This window comes from Conger conger, chromosome 18 (genome assembly GCF_963514075.1).
Source record: "Conger conger chromosome 18, fConCon1.1, whole genome shotgun sequence".
NCBI lineage: Eukaryota > Metazoa > Chordata > Actinopteri > Anguilliformes > Congridae > Conger > Conger conger.
This window is the reverse complement of record NC_083777.1, coordinates 31,574,569-31,594,094: the sequence shown is the minus strand read 5'-3', so window position 1 is coordinate 31,594,094 and position 19,526 is coordinate 31,574,569. Positions and strand designations below refer to the sequence as shown.

Below are 19,526 nucleotides of genomic sequence, written 5' to 3'. Positions count from 1 at the left end.
CGTTCCGTTGGGTGCTCTACCCTGGAGCGCAGCGCTTAACCTCCACAGCTCTTAAATAAATAGGTCAGGGAACATCACGAGCACATTAGCAGCAAGGTGCGTAATATGCCACCGTGGGTGACGTGGTCTCCCAAGTAAACAAACCCCCCTGGACAGTTGCACATTACCTAAATGAGTCTGCAGAGGTCTCTGCGCTCATGCGCTATCCCCACGGCTCCCATTATTTTCTCAGCTCATTTGCCCGTGCGGTTATTTCCGGGCTGGTGGGTCTTCTGCGTGCGTGGCTTTGACATTTCTCCGCACGCGAGCGGGGTGTGAGGCCGCGGCCAGAGCTGGAACAACCTCTCCGACTCAGGAAGTAAAATCCTCCCCGGCATTTTGTTACATTACAGTTATTTAGTTGACGCTTTTATCCAAAGAGACTTATTTCATTAGACTAAGCAGGGGCCAATCCCCCCCTCTGGAGCATTGTGGGTTTAAGGGCCTTGCTCAAGGGCCCGACAGCTTTGCAGATCTTATCGTGGCTACGCTGGGGTTCGAAACCACCAACTTTCCAGGTCCCAGTCAAGCACCAGTAGGCTATAGGCTGAGTTTGCTCCAAATCACCTGGATTTGCTAATTAGCCTAGCACAATTCTTGGAGGAGGGAGAAATAATTAGTTACATTTCTTGGCTGTGTTTGTGGGTGGAAGCACATTACATTACATTATTGGCATTTGGCAGACGCTCTTATCCAGAGCGACGTACAACAATGTGCATACCCATAACCAGGGATAAGTGCGCTGAAAGACCCTAGAGGGAAGTACAATTTCAACTGCTACCTGTACAACAAAGATAAGGACGAGGGCCAATTTTTTTTTTTTTTTTTTGAGAACAAATAAACAAACAAACAGAGCAAAAGTGACCAAAGTGAACTATCCAAACACTGCACAAGGCAGGATTTTTAACTTTCTGACCGCTGAACTCCCCACCTCTGGCTGTGGCCTACGCTGACGTGAGCGCGGGCTGGAGGGCGGGGCCCGGCTCACCTGCAGGGCGTGTCATGTGATGTGTCATGTGATGTGTCATGTGATGTGTCGTGATGTGTCATGTGAGGTGTCATGTGATGTGTCATGTGATGTGTCATGTGATGTGTCATGTGATCCAGGTGTACAAGGAGGACCTCCCCCAGCTGCGGCAGCAGAGCCGGGAGAAGCAGCAGCCAATCAGCTCCCTGAAGAGGCAGAGGGTTCCGGAGGAGGGGCTGAGGCTGCAGTTCGTTCACGGGTAACGCCGTTAGCGCTCGTTAGCCTGACTGTCCGCTCGCTAGCCTGACTGTCCGCTCGTTAGCCTGACTGTCCGCTCGTTAGCCTGACTGTCCGCTCGTTAGCCTGACTGTCCGCTTGTTAGCCTGACTGTCCGCTCGTTAGCCTGACTGTCCGCTCGTTAGCCTGACTGTCCGCTCGTTAGCCTGACTGTCCGCTCGTTAGCCTGACTGTCCGCTGCTAGCCTGACTGACTACCTGTTACTTGGTTGGCCCCAGTGTAGCTCAGGTTTTCCCAGGATGTAGCCTGGCTTCAGTCTAATCGGCGAGAAGACCTTCACTTTTCAGCAAAATGTAGCCGAGTTTTCACCTGAACACTGAACACAAAATGTCCACTGCATTCAAGGCTTAGCCCATGGGTTCAGTCCAGATGTGGCCTTCATTTCGACTTTGCAATTATTTCATAAAATTCTCAAAAGCGCGAACTCACTAAACTATTCTTGTGTGTGTGTGTGTGTGTGTGTGTGTGTAGACACTTGCACTTAATTGCACATCAAAATTAAGAATGAGCAATTGAATTCAAGGACAGTGAAGACCAGAACACAAAATGGCCACTGATAACATGGCTCAGGGGGATGATTGAGAGATGGCATCCTTTGTTAATTAAATGGCTGATTGCCATGGAACTATTGTGCCATTTGCTAGTGGAGCTGAACAGGGATTTTTGAAAATTCTGAAAAATATATTTTGCCCCTGGAATAAAATGTCATCCCTCTGTGTAAATAACTGCTGCCTATCCACTCAGCTGCACTAACAGGTCTTAAGAACATTCAGAGCAGGGAAGGTTCCCTTAAGCATACTTTAAGCTCATGAAACTCCAGATTATATTCATATTCATATTCATATATTCCGTTGACAGAGCTGAACGGCAGTGCGGGTGTCATAAGCCGAACGGTCCACAGAGACATGAAAAAGCCCTGTGTGTGTGTGTGTGTGTGTGTGTGTGTGTGTGTGCGTGTGTGCGTGTGTGTGTGTGTGTGTTTGTGTGTGCGTTTGCGTGTGCGTGTGCGTGTGCGTGCGCGCATCTCATTGAAATTCCACACACGCATGCTATTAATCAAGCCAATTGAAAGGTGGGTTTGCAGATAACAGGGCTCTGTGTGGTTTCTCCCGTTGGGAATATGAGGTGGAGTACAATGCACCAGCCGCGTGCTGAACGTGTGCCCCTACAGTGTGGGACGTGTGCCCCTTTGGGATAGGGAAGATGGATGTCCTGTCAAAATTAGCTGATGGGCAAAGATTGCCCTTCACACTTGTGCAGTTCACACTCATACCCTTGTCAGGTTGTTTTGGGACTGACGGTCATGTTACGCTACGGACCATAACGTGATGAAGAGCACCAATCCGCCCGGATACAACAATTCAGTGAGGACACTATAATCACCCAGTGTGGAAACTCACAGAAACAGAATTCTTTAAAAATATATATATTAAAAACAATAAATCAAATGCATGATCAGTGTAGAATACGATGAAAATATTTCAAAAGTAATAAATCATATTGTGTACTACAATTCTTTACAGTGCATGGGCAAGGATGAAAATGACTGCAATATACTGTGAGATATTGCAGTGTGTATCACTGAAAATGTATTTATGATTATACTTTCAGAAAAACCCACATAATTGCGGTATATTGCAGTGTTGCGTTTCCATAAGGGAGGCACCGCAGAGACCCCCCTCTCACTGTGCCACACGCCCTCCGTGTTGCCTAGTAACAGGAAAGACCCGGCGTGGCGAGGAGCCCCGTGCTCTCAGAGTGCAGACGGGACACTGTGGCGGCTGAGGTTACTGCCATTCATAAATTAACGGCTTTCTGTGCGCTCTAAGAAGTATTTTTTTATTTATTTAAAGATGTCCCAATTAAAATAGAGCTATGGCCGCTCTCCAGAGAGGGATTACCAGCTCTGTAGTCCACTGTAAAGAGTTCCCTTCCCAACACCACTGACTGTAGAAATAAAATATGGACTAAGTGCCTGTGGATCACCCACTGACTATCCACGGGCTTGTGAAAAGAGTTTTTGAAATCGTGGAAGTTGAGTTTTTTGCGCATCACCATGTAAGAGACTCTGCAGGTACGGTAGTTATGTGCTAGCGCTAATGCATATGCCCCAGTGGGCACCTTGGCTAGCTGCTAACGCTAATGCTAATGCATATGCCCCAGCAGGTACCATGGCTAGCTGCTAATGCTAATACATATGCCCCAGTGGGTACCGTGGCTAGCTGCTAATGCTAATGCACATGCCCCAACGGGTACCGTGGCTAGCTACAAATGCTAATGCATATGCCCTAATGGGTACCATGGCTAGCTGCTAATGCTAATGCATATGCCCCATGGCTAGCTGCTAACGCATGTTTCCCTGCAGGTACCGGGGCTACGACTGCAGGAACAACCTGTTCTACACGCAGGCGGGGGAGGTGGTGTACCACGTGGCGGCCGTAGCCGTGGTCTACAACCGGCAGCAGCATTCGCAGCGCTTCTACCTGGGCCACGACGACGACATCCTCAGCCTGGCAGTGCACCCGCTCAAGGACTACGTGGCAACTGGGCAGGTAGAGCCAAAATGGCCGCCACCTGAGATTCACGGAGCACTGTAAACGCGAATAAGTTGGCTTTACTTTTTAAAAGGACACCGACTGGCCCACTTCTTCCAGGTCAAGTACTAATATTACGTTAAATTTACTTGAATTGAGTCTGTAACTTAACTTTGGTAATTGGTTTCCTTACTTTAAAGTAAAGCCAACTTTTAGAGCATAGAGTGAGGCTACCCATTTGCCAGAGCCTGTCTGTTAAAACTACAAGGCCAGTTTCCTTGGTCAGGAAAGCAACTTTATAAAACTTGTGTTCTAAACTCCTTCAGCCCACCATAACCTAAATTGCCGCCGTACTTTCTTACTCTAGTCTGTACATGGGAGCCTGAGAGCTACAGGGGGCAGAGAGCGAGATGAATGGAGAAAGAGGGAGGGATGGAGGGAGGGAGAGGGAGAGGGGGGGGGTCTGACAGTGTGCAGGTGAATGCAGACCCGGGCAGACCCTGCTGTGCCTGTGTTCAGGTGGGCCGGGACCCAGCCATCCACGTGTGGGACACGCAGACGCTGAAGTGCCTGTCCCTCCTGAAGGGACACCACCAGAGGGGGGTCTGCGCCCTCGACTTCTCCGGTACGGATCAGCAACGTCTCCCTCCTATTGGTTACCCCCTCCAGCGCTGACCGCATCCACCAATCAGAGCAGCGCGTGACCACAGCTTCTACAGGCTCTCCAGATATTCAACTCCTTACATCTATGATCAAAAAAAGTCTGCCAGCATATAAGTAAATTTTGAATTTTCTGAAAATTAAAATTCAAAAGTGGCATAGCCAGGGAAAATTGGATGTTCTGTCCTGTAATACAGGATGAGAAACTCTTACTCCTAACTACACACGTCCTGTCATGAGGAGCTCAGGAGATGAAGTGCAGATCTGGAGCCTTTGGGGACAGACGCAACGCTGAGGTGGCTGTAATGTAACGTTGCTGAAACGGTCTCTGATCGTACAGTGAAACGGATCCGGGAGGCAGGAAATGGCCACTCTAATCACCGGGAGTGTCCACTTCGTTTTGTCCACTGATCAATAACTCAGCCCCTCGTAGCAGTAGTTCAGCCTGCTTAATAAAGTGCACGTTGGCTCCCACCGGACGCTTCTGCTCCAAGCCCTGACAGGGGCGTTTTAATGCCACAAATCTCGGCACAGACCTTGAGCAAATACGAGAAGCGCGCCAAAGTGACAGGCATATGTAAACCACTCATCATCCACTTAAGGACATGGAATATTCTACAATATTTTGTTGGCTTTTTGGGGAAAAACCAGGGATACATTTAAAAAAAATATATCACCTTAAGGCAAATGAAAATGTTCTGCAAATGCATTTATTATGCAATTAATCTCCCAGCATGCACAGTGTTTGTATACGTAGGACCTATAAGTATGCGCTGTAAGGTCACCTATACATATGACTAGCAGAGCCATAGAACACCTCTGACTTTCGATCGTTATTGGTGGGTTTTTGTCAGGAGTTTTGGAAATCAAGACTTCTCAACTTCCTGCTGGTTCATGAGCAGCACGGTCTACTGTGATGTCATCCACTCAGAGTTCCATGATGACATCAGCAGTAGCGCAGGGGAAGTGTATCCTCCATGCTCAGAAGTGTCTGTGGTAATTCTACCGAATGACTACCAATTAATGACCAATTACAACTGAATGACCACACATTTTAACCTGGGAAAAGCACAGCTTCAAATGGTGATGGCTTTGTGGCAGGATCATTTTCTCAAACCCCAGCTGATCAGAGAGAGAAACCAGTTCCAACCACATAATAATAAGGGAAAGAGGACTAGGGTTTCTGATAAGTAATGACCCCTTAACCCAAATGCCTCTTCAATATATATTAATGAAAATGGCTCTACAAAGAACTAATGCCTTTTCAGTTTAGTTGTTTTTTTCCTTCCATTTAAAATGTACTCCTTTCCATTTCCTCTCCATCAAACAGAAACCAGTAATCGAGTAGATGGGACGGTTTTGCAGCACAACTGAAAATAAAATAAAGCACTGCAGGGCTTGGCAATTGTACAGGCAAGCAGTCTGAACTTGCAGTAAATGGACAAGGCTAGCTCTGCTAACCACCCTAGCGTAGATGACACAGCAAAACTGTGTCGAAGTGCAACACTAAAATTTGCTAGGTTTCCCAATACATACTACTAATACATTACATTTTTTGAGAATTAGAGAAAATAAACCCATAAATGACTTCTAAAGACTAGCCGAATTTCTCACTAACTAGGCTGCTAACATGGGACGCATAGTGAGAGGCTACAGGTTCAGAAATGAAACAGGAAATGGAAAAGGAAGGGTGTGGTCACACCTGATTGGACAAGAGGCTAATACACAACAGCTGCTCTCAGTGACCAATTAACAGACCCTAATCAACAGCTGATCCACATAGACCTACAATCAACCAAGTCAAAGGAATATCGACCGAAGAGACTACGAAATCTACGAAAACTAGCAAACGCATAGGATAACAGCGACTCCAAGAGTCAAACACAATATATATAATACAAAAGTGACTTTATGTTGGTGTTTTCTTCCATCTCTGTGTCAGTTATGTTGGATTAAGAGGTCATCGTCCCAGATATTCCCTGTGTAATGTCTGTACGGAGCCCACCTGACAGCAGTGCTTCCTTCGCTGTGTCATAAAATGGCCGCCCTTTGCTGTAAAATGGCCGCCGAGTTTATGGCCCTTTGGGAGGCAGTGATCAGGCCTTTAATATGAACGTTGCTAATTTATATCACTTTCCCCCGGGGCATTTTTCATGCGTTCTGTCTCACCTGGCAGGATGATATACCACCCGACCCCTCCAGTGCACACACACACACAGACACATACACACACAGACACAGACGTACACACACACACACACACACACACACACACACATACACACACACACACACACACACACACACTCCCCTACAGTGGCCCTCCCATTCCCTCCTGTCACCGGCGACACACACACCGGCCGTAGCCCTAACTCAACTCTTATGGCAGATAATAAAAGTTCATTCTCTGAAATAATGAGAACTGTAAAGCTTGCGCGCACAACTTGTCTCTGCTGTTTTCCACAGACTCGCCGACATCTGCCACAGTTCTGCCACAGTCACATGACTGTAACTCGCCAGAGAGCTGGCCGGACTGGCCATCTGGGACTGAGAGACCTTTCCACACAAACGGACTAATTTAGCCCCAATTTAGCTCAGGATCGAGAGGCATCTAGACATCTCAAGACCTACATTATCATTAAAAGTGAAAGGGTTCTAGCCGACTAGGACATACCCGGGCTATATTCCAGGTGAAACCTGAGCTAAATTGGGGCTAAATTAGTTCGTGTCAAAACATCTCTCACTCTCAAGATTTCCAGCCCTCCAGACGTCTAGATGGGTCTAGATGGGTCTAGATTTGGTCTTTTGCGAGCCGGGTGTAGCGGGACTCACTCTGAGCGCGAGGCTGAGGCTCCGGGTTCTCCAAAGCGAACGCCACAAGTTTCTCTCCTGTCTCTGCAGCCGACGGGAAGAGCCTGGTGTCGGTGGGCATCGATGACTGCCACTGCATCGTGGTGTGGGACTGGAAGAAAGGGGAGAAGCTGGCTACGGCCCGGTAAACCTAACCCTCCCCTGCCCCCGCCTCATACCAACCTGCCCTCCCCTGCCCCCCCCTCATACCAACCTGCCCTCCCCTCATACCAACCTGCCCTCCCCTCATACCAACCTGCATGGGCTCATGTGCAGTTTACCGCACACATAAAGGAGCTGGGACCCTTTTCCCCTCAGCACAGCCACTGCACTCCTAACACTGCACTCTTAACACTGCACAGTCTGCCACTGCACTCCTAACACTGCACAGTCTGCCACTGCACTCCTAACACTGCACTCCTAACACTGCACAGTCTGCCACTGCACTCCTAACACTGCACTCCTAATACTGTACTCCTAACAACTCCTAATACTGCACTCCTAACACTGCACAGTCTGCCACTGCACTCCTAACACGGGCAATCCACCGTAGTCCATCAGTGTGAGAGAGGGTGTTGTGTGTGACGGTGTGAGCAGTGAGAGAGGGTGTTGTGTGTGACGGTGTGAGCAGTGAGAGAGGGTGTTGTGTGTTGTGTGCTGTGTTGTGTGCTGTGTTGTGTGTACTCTGTGACGGACGTGCCGTGACTCTCTCTCTCCCAGGGGGCACAAGGACAAGCTGTTTGTGGTGAAGTGTAACCCTGTGCAAATGGACAAGCTGGTGACCGTGGGGATGAAGCACATCAAGTTCTGGCAGCACGCAGGTACAGCGTCAGAGAGGGGGGGCTACAGGTACAGCGTCAGAGAGGGGGGGCTACAGGTACAGCGTCAGAGAGGGGGGGCTACAGGTACAGCGTCAGAGAGGGGGGGCTACAGGTACAGCGTCAGAGGGGGGGCTACAGGTACAGCCTCAGATAGGGGGGGTTACATTCATGTAGTGAATGGCCTGCATTCATACATTATTCTTATCCAAGTGCTGTACAACCAATGCCTCACATTCACCCATTCACCCATTCACACACACACTCACACTGATGCCGATAGGCTGGCAGCTCATCGGGAGCACCTGGGGGTTAGGGGTCTTGCTCAGGGGTCTTGGTTAGGGGTCTTGGTTAGGGGTCTTGGTTAGGGGTCTTGCTCAGGGGTCTTGGTTAGGGGTCTTGGTTAGGGGTCTTGGTTAGGGGTCTTGGTTAGGGGTCTTGGTTAGGGGTCTTGCTCAGGGGTCTTGCTCAGGGGTCTTGGTTAGGGGTCTTGCTCAGGGGTCTTGGTTAGGGGTCTTGGTTAGGGGTCTTGGTTAGGGGTCTTGCTCAGGGGTCTTGGTTAGGGGTCTTGCTCAGGGGTCTTGGTTAGGGGTCTTGGTTAGGGGTCTTGGTTAGGGGTCTTGGTTAGGGGTCTTGGTTAGGGGTCTTGCTCAGGGGTCTTGGTTAGGGGTCTTGGTTAGGGGTCTTGGTTAGGGGTCTTGGTTAGGGGTCTTGGTTAGGGGTCTTGCTCAGGGGTCTTGCTCAGGGGTCTTGGTTAGGGGTCTTGCTCAGGGGTCTTGGTTAGGGGTCTTGGTTAGGGGTCTTGGTTAGGGGTCTTGGTTAGGGGTCTTGGTTAGGGGTCTTGGTTAGGGGTCTTGCTCAGGGGTCTTGGTTAGGGGTCTTGGTTAGGGGTCTTGGTTAGGGGTCTTGGTTAGGGGTCTTGGTTAGGGGTCTTGGTTAGGGGTCTTGGTTAGGGGTCTTGGTTAGGGGTCTTGGTTAGGGGTCTTGGTTAGGGGTCTTGGTTAGGGGTCTTGGTTAGGGGTCTTGGTTAGGGGTCTTGGTTAGGGGTCTTGGTTAGGGGTCTTGGTTAGGGGTCTTGGTTAGGGGTCTTGCTCAGGGGTCTTGGTTAGGGGTCTTGGTTAGGGGTCTTGGTTAGGGGTCTTGGTTAGGGGTCTTGGTTAGGGGTCTTGGTTAGGGGTCTTGCTCAGGGGTCTTGGTTAGGGGTCTTGCTCAGGGGTCTTGGTTAGGGGTCTTGGTTAGGGGTCTTGCTCAGGGACACTTCGACGCGCCCAGGGCGCGGAATTGAAGCGCTCGTACCTCCTGAGCTAACGCACGTCTCCCTGCCCTCTGTAGGTGGCGGTCTGACGTTTAAGCGGGGCGTGTTCGGGAGCCTGGGAAAGCTGGAGACGATGATGTCGGTGTGCTACGGCCGGGGGGAGGACCTGGTCTTCTCCGGGGCCGCCACGGGAGACGTGTACATCTGGAAGGACACGGCGCTCCTCAAGACCATCAAGGCCCACGACGGCCCTGTGTTCGCCATGTACTCCCTGGACAAGGTACCACACCCTGCTGAACACAACACAACACAGTGTAACACAACACAACACAGCGTAATGCAACACAACACAGCGTAATACAACACAGCACAACACAGCGTAATACAACACAACACAACACAGCGTAATGCAACACAACACAACACAGCATAATACAACACAACACAGTGTAATACAACACAGCACAGCACAATAAAACACAACACAAAACAGCTGTTTAATTGCCAGTAGTGTTCGTTCCATCAGTCTTAGAATGAATGATAAGTTAAGAACATTCTCATCACATTTATGATCTCACACCTTAAAGGGTTCACTGCTTCTTCTTCACAGTAATTCTATAATAACGTATTATTATATTATATTATAAAGCACGTAGAAAGAAATGCACGCCATAAAAGTGCACATTAAATTGGACAAATGACAAACATAATAAAAGCAATAAACATAAAACAAAATAACACCACAGCTTTATTAATAATGCAGTTTTTAGTGAAAGGGTTTCTGGCACAGCTGGTTTATTAAAACTGCGGTTTGGATGGATTGACCCCAGCCCAACCCCAACCGCCCTTATCGCCCTTATCGCCCTGAACCGTCCTTATCGACCCAAACCGCCCTTATCGCCCTGAACCGTCCTTATCGACCCAAACCGCCCTTATCGACCTGAACCATCCTTATCGACCCAAACCGCCCTTATCGACCTGAACCGCCCTCATTGATCCAAACCGCCCTTATCGATCTAAATCTAAATCGCTCTTATCGACCTTAACCGCCCTTATCGACCCGATCCACCCTTATCGACCCGATCCACCCTTATTGACCCGAACCACCCTTATCAACCTGAACCGCCCTCATTGATCCAAACCGCCCTTATCGATCTAAATCTAAATTGCTCTTATCAACCTTAACCGCCCTTATCGCCCTTATTGACCCAAACCGCCCTTGTCGATCTAAATCTAAATCGCCCTTATCGACCTTAACCGCCCTAATTGATCGGAACGACCCATATCAATCTGAACCTAAATCAATCTGAACCCATATCAATCTGAACCCATATCAATCTGAACCGCCCTTATCGATTACAGCCGTTTGAAATGCACAGCCACGCGGTGTTCAGAATCCGTATGGATTTAATTCTCCCCTGAGCTCAGGTCTTCCACAGAGTCCTGTAGGTCGACGGCGATGGAGAAAGATTTTCTGTTGTCCTCACTCTACAGTTTGTTCAGTTTAATCACCAGTCTGGTCTCACGGGTGGGGGTGTGGGCGGGTGTGGTGGCTATTGACCCGACAGATGACTCGGGGGTCCGTGGGGAGAAGACTGTCACTGTCTCGTTAAGTCATTATCGGGGTAATGAGGCCAACAGATCTACAGGGACTCTCTGCCACGGTTAAGAAAAGTACTCCAAATAGTTGCAAGTTCAATTCATAAGAAAGCCTGTCATAAAATAACCATGCTGAAAAATCCAGCTGGAAATCACCAGCTCCCAGCTGTTTCGAAACCTAGCTTGAGCTGTCCTGGATATCTGACAGGTATGAGGTGTAGGTTTCTTTGATGCTGTTAATAAAGGTACGTTTACATTCATGTGTCTGTAGCTTCAGCTCTGATTCATGCACCAGTTCAGCGGTGACCAGAAACGCCCGAACTGAGAGAGAAAGAAATGGACTTGAAGGATTGTTTTTTTTGCCAAGTCGGTATTCCCTAAAAAGACAGGACCATTAGCTGGCTTAATGAACTACCTCCAGTGACGATAAATAATCCTTATTGATAATTTCTTTTTTTTTTAAAGAGTTTAATTCCAGAGACTTTGTCACATTTAGTTAAGAGACGTCTCGGTGAGCGATTGTGTCGTGCATCCCCCGTTTGCAGCGAGACTGCTTTTGATCTCCAGCCATTGATAATCTTTGGTGAATTAAAAGCAGCTTTGATTTATTGTTTCAGTGGTCCGTCTGGGGCCACAATGGGATGCAACGCAATCACGCTAATGTCTGCTGGAGCGGGAGAAAGCAACGGGAAGGAATTCCCCGTTCCCCAACAAACGCGGAACGTTCCAGATCATTATATCCCACATTCCCTGCGCTCCGCGCGGAGTGGGAATCGTGGGAGTGTGCTAGCTTCGAGTTTCACAGAGAGAATCCCAGGATTCCTCTCTGGCGGTAGCTCAGGTGGGGGGCAGGGTAGTCAGCGGTAGAAAAAGAACTCTGTTGCCATGGTGAAGAGCGTGAGGTGTTCACGTGTGTTGAGAGGAAACAGAGACTCAGGAGCTACATCACCCTGCCTCTCCACACCGTTCACCGTTCCCCCTGCTTTTCCAGATAATTATTACCTTCCCTGTGACCTGTTCAACCCTGCTGCTATAGCAACTTCCTCATAGTTTCTTTCTCTCCGCTGTTTGAGGGTTTCTCTCTCCACTGTTTGAGGGTTTCTCTCTCCACTGGGGAGTTTATTTTACCGCATGCACTTCCTATTTCAAGGTTCAGGCCTGGTTCTGCTGACCCCTCTCTGCTTCCTGCAGGGCTTTGTGACGGGCGGTAAGGACGGGGTGGTGGAGCTCTGGGACGACATGTTCGAGCGCTGCCTGAAGACCTACGCCATCAAGAGAGCCGCGCTGTCCCCCGGGTCCAAAGGTACGGCACCAACCCATCACCCCGCGCCGCCCCAGTGCACTCTGGGACAGGTGTGTTGGTGGTTTGTCACAGAGGGGTTTCAGGGGCACTCCTGCTCCTGCAGACGTCTCTATTCCTGCCACACGCCCTCCTGGGCTCAGCCTCCCTCCCTCCCTCTTTCACTTTCCTCCCCTCTCTCTACCTCGCTCTCTCTCTTTCTCTCCCTCCCCCCTCTCCCTCTTCTTCTCACTCTCTCCCCCCTCTCCCTCTCTCTCCTTCCCCCCTCTCGCCCCTCTCTCCCTCTCTCTCTCTCCCTCCCCCCTCTCTCCCTCTCTCCGCCCTCTCTCTCCCTCCCCCCTCTCTCCCCTCTCTCCCTCTCTCTCCCTCCCCCTCTCCCTCCCCCTCTCCCTCTCCCAGCTGCAGATGTTGTCCTTGTTCTGTGGTCACCCTCTGTTGCCCCAGTGACAGGTGTGCTTGAGCAGCAGGTCAGAGATCAGGCCTTTGATAGGCACACTGTCTCCGCTGTCAGACAGAGTGATGGTTCAGATCTCCGCGCTGAATTCAGGATGCAGGTTACCCTTGGCTGACTGACTGTAGGTGTTCTGGTATCACTAAAGGATTATTACAACAAGAGCCACATAGTGTAGCTTAGAACAGCCTATCCTTTTCTGTGTTCCGGATTGAACAGTTATTTTGCTGCATCCCAGATACCTAAAAAAAAACCCTTATTACTACTTTCCAATCAGGAAAAATAACATCTACACTTGAACTCGAGATATACTAGAAAAGCCCTGACTTACAAGTGGGAAAGTCAGGCATCTTTTCACAGCTCAGAGTAGCAGGACGATTCAGACGATTCAAAATGGCTGAAGTGTCTCTGGTGCTCTGGCCCCTGCTTACGCCAATCAACTGTAAGTCACTTTGGATAAAAGCATCAACTAAAGCATAACTGTAATGTGATGTGATGCTATTCTCCTGGTCTGCAGGGCTGCTGCTGGAGGACAACCCGTCGATCCGCGCCATCACCCTGGGACACGGGCACATCCTGGTGGGAACGAAGAACGGAGAAGTACTCGAAATCGACAAGAGCGGCCCCATGACCCTCCTGGCACAGGTGAGTCGCCCCATGACCCTGCTGGCACAGGTGAGTGGGCTCATGACCCTCCTGGCACAGGTGAGCGCGCTCATGACCCTGCTGGCACAGGTGTGCTGAAGCTTTGGCACACACGTCATTGTGATGTACAGGATATAAAATGGTCATTTTGCAGTGACTTGATGATCTCTAGCCTACAGAGCTAGTGCAGTTCAACCAGGAGACTCCATGTTGGCTCTGCAGGGGCACAGACTCCATGTTGGCTCTGCATGTGCATGGTCGCCATGTTGGCTCTGCATGTGCATGGTCTCCATGTTGGCTCTGCATGTGCATGGTCGCCATGTTGGCTCTGCATGTGCACGGTCTCCATGTTGGCTCTGCATGTGCACGGTCTCCATGTTGGCTCTGCATGGGCATGGTCTCCATGTTGGCTCTGCATGTGCATGGTCTCCATGTTGGCTCTGCATGTGCACGGTCTCCATGTTGGCTCTGCAAATGCAGCTGCTCCTGCTGCTCTTTGGCTCAGCTGGGACTCCCCGTCAGAGCTAATCTGTTGCCATGGTGATCAGACCTGTCGCACGGCGGGGGGTTTGCTGAAGGTGACTGATGCCTTTTCGCCGGTGACGCTGGAACAGAACCCAGAGTTGCCATCGCTCGTTCTGCGTATCTCAGGTGCGGGAGACACTGACCACGGTGTTGCTATTGGACCCTGGGGAACCAGTACCAGGATCCAGTAGTCACCCACAGGTCCTTGGAGCGGGTAGCACTTCAATAAAATGGAAAATACATAAACTGACACACAGTGTTTCTTACAAAGTTCACCTACTTATTACCAGATTGAACAAGTGTTAACATTTCAGTCAGTGGAGTTCAGTCAGGGCGTTGATGAAATGTCAAATCCTGTTCAGTGTGGATACAAATAAGTGGGCGGCTCTCTGTTCAACTGACTCAACTGTTTTCAGATGTTGATTGAAAACTATGTGTATGTTTCTCATAGGTCCACTTAGCAGAACTGGGTGAAATGCGTAATTGTTTTGGAGTCAAATACGTTTCTACAGTTTGCTGAGCTTGTCCAGTGTAATTGAACCTATGAAATACTTTTGAAGTCAAGCCCCTTTGAAAGTGCAAACCCTGCATTCTAGACCTCTTGGTTGCACTAGGCAAGATCAAGTATTTGAATCGGAAACGATTGCGCATTTACGCAATTTACCACATCGAGGGGCATTACCCTTGGCTCAGGGGGTTTGATTGACAGCCGTAACTGTGTGTTACAGGGTCACATGGAGGGCGAGGTTTGATTGACTTTGTTTTGGAGGGTGAGGTTTGATTGACAGCCGTGTCTGACTGTTTCAGGGTCACATGGAGGGGGAGGTGTGGGGTTTGATTGGGGCTGTGTGGGTGTGTTGCAGGGTCACATGGAGGGGGAGGTGTGGGGTTTGATTGGGGCTGTGTGGGTGTGTTTCAGGGTCACATGGAGGGGGAGGTGTGGGGTTTGATTGGGGCTGTGTGGGTGTGTTGCAGGGTCACGTGGAGGGGGAGGTGTCGGGTTTGATTGGGGCTGTGTGGGTGTGTTTCAGGGTCACATGGAGGGGGAGGTGTGGGGTTTGATTGGGGCTGTGTGGGTGTGTTTCAGGGTCACGTGGAGGGGGAGGTGTGGGGTTTGATTGGGGCTGTGTGGGTGTGTTTCAGGGTCACATGGAGGGGGAGGTGTGGGGTTTGATTGGTGGCTGTGTGGGTGTGTTGCAGGGTCACATGGAGGGGGAGGTGTGGGGTTTGATTGGGGCTGTGTGGGTGTGTTTCAGGGTCACATGGAGGGGGAGGTGTGGGGTTTGATTGGGGCTGTGTGGGTGTGTTGCAGGGTCACATGGAGGGGGAGGTGTGGGGGCTGGCCGCTCACCCCCTGCTGCCCGTGTGCGCCACGGTGAGTGACGACAGGACCCTGCGCATCTGGGAGCTCTCAGCCAATCACCGCATGGTCGCCGTGCGCAAGCTCAAAAAAGGTACCGCCAACGAGGCCCTGAGCGGAGTCGCGCCCAAGTCACAAAAAATACACGTTCAACAAATAAAAAGCAACGCACACCTCTAGAATTTTATGTCATGTCGACGAAAAATCATACTTTGTCACCCAAGGTACTTTCCTTCCCTCAGTGACGACTGGAAGGCAGTTTTTTTTTTTTTAACTAGTGAACTAATTGCGACAGATCAGCAAGCTAGCTAGTTTAGTAATGTAGCTACAATCAGATTTGATAAAATGGGGTACGGCACCGAGCACTCACAACTGTAAACCTCAGTAGTTTGGCGTTACCATAGAGAACAGTTGTGTGACAATCGCCCCAAAAACACCCAGTAGATGTTAGTGACGTTGCTGGTCGGTTGGCTAGGTGCTAGTAATGTTGGTTGAGTGGTTAGGTAGATGTTGGTGATATTGTTAATTAGTTGGCTTGGCTATACTTGGTGGTGTTGCTGATTGATTGGTTAGATATTAGTGATACTGATTGGTTGGTTCGATGTTAGTGATGTTGTTGATTGGTTGGCTTGGCATTGGTGGTGTTGTTGATTAGTTGGTTAGATGTTAGTGCAGTTGTTGATTGGTTGGGTAGATGTTGGTGATATTGCTGGTTGGTTGGTTAGATGTTAGTGATGTTGTTGATTGGTTGGCTTGGCATTGGTGGTGTTGTTGATTGGTTGGTTCGATATTAGTGATGTTGTTGATTGGTTGGCTTGGCATTGGTGGTGTTGTTGATTAGTTGGTTAGATGTTAGTGATGTTGTTGATTGGTTGGGTAGATGTTGGTGATATTGCTGGTTGGTTGGTTAGATGTTAGTGATGTTGTTGATTGGTTGGCTTGGCATTGGTGGTGTTGTTGATTGGTTGGTTCGATATTAGTGATGTTGTTGATTGGTTGGCTTGGCATTGGTGGTGTTGTTGATTGGTTGGTTCGATATTAGTGATGTTGTTGATTGGTTGGCTTGGCATTGGTGGTGTTGTTGATTAGTTGGTTAGATGTTAGTGATGTTGTTGATTGGTTGGGTAGATGTTGGTGATATTGCTGGTTGGTTGGTTAGATGTTAGTGATACTGAATGGTTGGTTAGATGTTAGTGATGTTGTTGATTGGTTGGCTTGGCATTGGTGGTGTTGTTGATTAGTTGGTTAGATGTTAGTGATGTTGTCGATTGGTTGGGTAGATGTTGGTGATATTGCTGGTTGGTTGGTTAGATGTTAGTGATGTTGTTGATTGGTTGGCTTGGCATTGGTGGTGTTGTTGATTGGTTGGTTCGATATTAGTGATGTTGTTGATTGGTTGGGTAGATGTTGGTGATGTTGCTGGTTGGTTGGTTAGATGTTAGTGCAGTTGCTGATTGGTTAGCTTGGCGTTGGTGGTGTTGTTGATCGGTTGGTGGTGTTGACCAGGTCTCTTTGCCCTCCTGTAGACCGCTGTAGAGCCCTTGTCCTCTGTTTCAGGCGGCCGGTGCTGTGCCTTCTCCCCCGACGGGAAGGCCCTGGCGGTGGGGCTGAACGACGGCAGCTTCCTGGTGGTGAACTCCGACACCCTGGAGGACATGGTGTCCTTCCACCACAGGAAGGAGATCGTCTCAGACGTCCGGTTTTCACAAGGTCACTTCCCGTTCCCACCTCCCGCAGTGTCTGATCCATCTGCTGTGTTCGATTGTTCTGGTCTGAATGCACGCTACTAATTTCCTCTGCATCTCAATGTATGACAAACTCTATACAGAGTTATGTGGTAATACGGCGGCCTCTCTCTTAGACAAATTGCGTTATTGGTTCTAGATGATAAGAGATGATTCTCTTATTTTGAATTTAGACATTTAGTTTCATGTCAGAAAATTCTGTTAGTTTTTTGTTTAATTGTGGAACCATCCGATCATGGAGAACGCGCTGCTAGCTTACACCATGCTGAATTTCTCCTCCAACAGGTTTCTCATTCTTTCAAGTTGATGCGCTACAGTATGTCAACGGCTGTTTTAGGAATGACTTTACACCTACTAACTAAATCAGTGGATGCAACCGGTTTAAATTAAGTTATGGCGTAATTTATGTTCGAACTAGCCTACGTTTGAACTCACATCGTGCTGGTGCAGCCAGTCTGCTCGCTGTGTGTAACATCTCCTCCTCTGCCATCTCCGCTCCTCAGATGCTGGAAAATACCTGGCTGTGGCTTCTCACGATAACTTTGTGGACATCTACAACGTGCTGAGCAGCAAGAGGGTGGGCATCTGCAAGGGTGCCTCCAGCTACATCACCCACATCGACTGGGACACCCGCGGTAAGAACCCCTCTTCACACATGCTAGTGCTGCGTTAGCGCTCACACGCAGATATCCACAGAGTTCACACACAGATATCCACAGAGCTCACACGCAGATATCTACAGAGTTCACACACAGATATCCACAGAGCTCACACGCAGATATCTACAGAGTTCACACACAGATATCCACAGAGTTCACACACAGATATCCACAGAGCTCACACACAGATATCCACAGAGCTCACACACAGATATCCACAGAGCTCACACACAGATATCCACAGAGCTCACACGCAGATATCCACAGAGTTCACACACAGATATCCACAGAGTTCACACACAGATATCCACAGAGCTCACACACCGATATCCACAGAGCTCACACGCAGATATCCACAGAGCTCACACACAGATATCCACAGAGTTCACACACAGATATCCACAGAGCTCACACACAGATATCCACAGAGCTCACACACAGATATTCACAGAGCTCACACGCAGATATCCACAGAGCTCACATGCAGATATCCACAGAGCTCACACACAGATATCCACAGAGCTCACACACAGATATCCACAGAGCTCACACACAGATATCCACAGAGCTCACACACAGATATCCACAGAGCACACACACAGATATCCAGAGCTCACACACAGATATCCACAGAGCTCACACACAGATATCCACAGAGTTCACACACAGATATCCACAGAGCTCACACACAGATATCCACAGAGCTCACACACAGATATCCACAGAGCTCACACGCAGATATCCACAGAGCTCACACGCAGATATCCACAGAGCTCACACGCAGATATCCACAGAGCTCACACACAGATATCCACAGAGCTCACACACAGATATCCACAGAGCTCACACACAGATATCCACAGAGTTCACACACAGATATCCACAGAGCTCACACACAGATATCCACAGAGCTCACACACAGATATCCACAGAGTTCACACACAGATATCCACAGAGCTCACACACAGATATCCACAGAGTTCACACACAGATATCCAGAGTTCACACACAGATAGGGGCGCAGGCCCCTGGGCCCTGACTGCAGAGCGCTCTCCCAGTCGACTGCAGCGCCAGGGTCCCGGAGGCAGGGCTGTGAATGGCGTCTGGGCGAGGAGCAGCGTGATGAATAACCGAAATAAAGCCGAGAACAGCGCAGGCCTCGGGCTCAGACTCTCCCGGTGAAAGCCTTTAGTGCCTCCTCTGGATTCTGCTCCTCACACTGAGCCTCTCCGCTGTGGGGCGAATCTTACGCACACAATACGAGCCGCGCTCTCGAGCGCGCCAGAATGAGAAAGCACGGTTATGCGCGGGCCGCGTTCACTCGCTAACCCCTCTGCTCCCCGCACAGACGGGATTCGGCAAAGCTTCTCATTGTCACTGTCATTTTATGCGCATTTGTCATTATTCATGTCCCTTTCCAAAGGGAACATCTGATTTAGCCATCACACACTTCTGTGTGAAATATAAAAAAAAGATGATTACACCAATTATTTATATTGACTTATTTTCCCAAAGTGGTCTCGCAGAACTGCTTCAATTGCAGTGAGCTCTCAGTTGACATTGTTGATTGTTACAATAGGCAGCAGTACACTGTGGAGACAACTGTAGATCCGTTGGTAAAGACCGTCTGAAAAGTCCCTCGGATGTGGATATTGTAAAGCTCTTTGCAATTACCCAGCGCTAGCCTGCAGGAATATAAAGTGGATTTGTGAGGACAGACTCTCAATCAAAGCAGAAGAAATGCGCTATGCTTGAAATTTGGGCAGTAATCTGTGATAAGCAGCAGGCAGGTTGTGTGATGGAGAACAACACAAACACAAGC

General features: G+C 49.3%; 1 protein-coding gene across 3 annotated transcripts in view; it reads left to right on the top strand.

Moving 5' to 3' along the window:
• The window catches only part of LOC133118236 (echinoderm microtubule-associated protein-like 6), a 129,602-nt gene that overhangs the window by 83,249 nt on the left and 26,827 nt on the right, over positions 1–19,526 (top strand). For all 3 annotated transcript variants that reach the window (XM_061228064.1, XM_061228063.1, XM_061228065.1), the window contains exons 13-23: positions 1,147–1,265; positions 3,669–3,855; positions 4,357–4,462; positions 7,399–7,492; positions 8,068–8,168; positions 9,498–9,700; positions 12,211–12,322; positions 13,288–13,415; positions 15,253–15,394; positions 16,858–17,010; positions 17,549–17,680. In XM_061228064.1, the coding sequence (XP_061084048.1) occupies positions 1,147–1,265; positions 3,669–3,855; positions 4,357–4,462; positions 7,399–7,492; positions 8,068–8,168; positions 9,498–9,700; positions 12,211–12,322; positions 13,288–13,415; positions 15,253–15,394; positions 16,858–17,010; positions 17,549–17,680 (1,477 nt within the window). The remainder of the gene's footprint in view (positions 1–1,146; positions 1,266–3,668; positions 3,856–4,356; positions 4,463–7,398; positions 7,493–8,067; positions 8,169–9,497; positions 9,701–12,210; positions 12,323–13,287; positions 13,416–15,252; positions 15,395–16,857; positions 17,011–17,548; positions 17,681–19,526) is intronic.